General features: G+C 63.7%; 1 protein-coding gene across 1 annotated transcript in view; it reads right to left on the bottom strand.

Annotated features, from left to right (window-relative positions):
- Positions 1 to 982, bottom strand: part of NFIA (nuclear factor I A) — a 468951-nt gene extending 467969 nt beyond the window's left edge. Inside the window, exon 1 of the mRNA XM_042782438.1 lies at positions 956 to 982. Within this exon, the coding sequence (XP_042638372.1) occupies positions 956 to 982 (27 nt within the window). The remainder of the gene's footprint in view (positions 1 to 955) is intronic.
- Positions 983 to 1352: the final 370 nt, after the last annotated feature.

Raw genomic sequence — 1352 nt, 5'->3', positions numbered from 1 at the left:
GGAGGCAGCGACGGCCGCGGGGGGCGCCGCGTCCGGCCGGGGCCGCAGCTGGAGCTCGCTGACTGGAGCCCAACTTCGCCCGGCTCTCCCCGGCCCTCAGCTCGCGGCCTCCGCTGCTAACTGCTCTGCGCCGTGGGGTCTCGTCCGGGCACCGAAACTTTCACTCGGGGAAAGCGCGAGGGCGGGCGACCAGCGGACTGGCAGGCTCCACCCGGCCGGTGCAGAGGACGCGCGTCCACGCAGTCCCGCTCCCACAAGCCAAGTGACTGGGACGCCGCGTCCGAAGGGCACTGTCGGGGACCGGGCTGGGCCCGGGACAACGGTCCCCGTCCCTCCAGACACCAGACCCCGAAGGCTAACAAACAATAAACAAAAGTAAGAGTTTTGGGACGCGGCTGGGGGTTTGGCGGAGCAGCTCCGGCGGCTAGGCTGCCTGCGCAGGGATCCGAGTGCCTCCGGCACACGTAGGTTTCGGTTGCCACGACTGTGCGGGGATCGTACTGCGTTGGGTCCGCGGCCCCCTCCCCCTGACGCCGCGGAACTACAGGAATCCTCCCCTCGGAAGCAGAAACGCTGAGTCCAGATTTCAGCGTGTCATGGGCTGCAACCCCGCCGAAACACGTGCGGAGCGTCCGAAAACACCGCCTTTCCACTCGAAAGCGCCCCGATATTAATTAAACCATTAATAAGAGGGCGCCATTAGCCATGTGCCCACACAAATGGCCGTGCAAGAGGAATGCACCCGCATGGAAACAAAGTTACTTTCTGAAAGCAGTATTTCTCCCCCACTCGGGCACACGCGCGCACACACACAGCAACACGCGCAGACCGTGCACATAGGGGGACACATGCCCCGGGCCCCGCCGGTGCGAAGGTCCCTGGCACCCCGTGCCCAGCCCCAAAACGTCCCCCACCACCTCGAACCCCCAGCCTCTGCATCCACACAGCTACTTACCTGGGTGAGACAGAGCGGAGAATACATAACTGCCGTGCGGTGGGGTGTATGTGTGTGCGGCTGGGTGTGTGGTTTGGAGGTGTGCGTGAGTGTGGGTGCAAAAGGAGAAAGAGAGGGAGAGAGGAAGAGAGAGAGAGAGAAGGGGGGAGAAAAAAAAATCAAGCCTGCTTCTTGCGTTCACATTTCCAACTCGGCTCAACTGCTGCCAGCCAGCGCTATTGCCGCTCCATGAGCTGAACTTTAACCCCGCCTAGTTTCCCTACACTCCACTATACATGTCTACTGTACGCGGGCGTTAAAGGCATAGCGCACCCTTTCCCGCTCCCGCGCCAGCCCGGCCGGGTGCCCGCGAGCTGCCCGCGCGCCCGCCTCCGCCTCCGCTCTGCACCGCACCGCA

Source organism: Orycteropus afer, unplaced genomic scaffold, assembly GCF_000298275.1.
Source record: "Orycteropus afer afer isolate SDZICR_OR568_19922 unplaced genomic scaffold, OryAfe1.0 scaffold00318, whole genome shotgun sequence".
Lineage (NCBI taxonomy): Eukaryota > Metazoa > Chordata > Mammalia > Tubulidentata > Orycteropodidae > Orycteropus > Orycteropus afer.
Note: the sequence above shows the minus strand (reverse complement) of the source record. Positions and strands in the feature narration are given on the sequence as shown.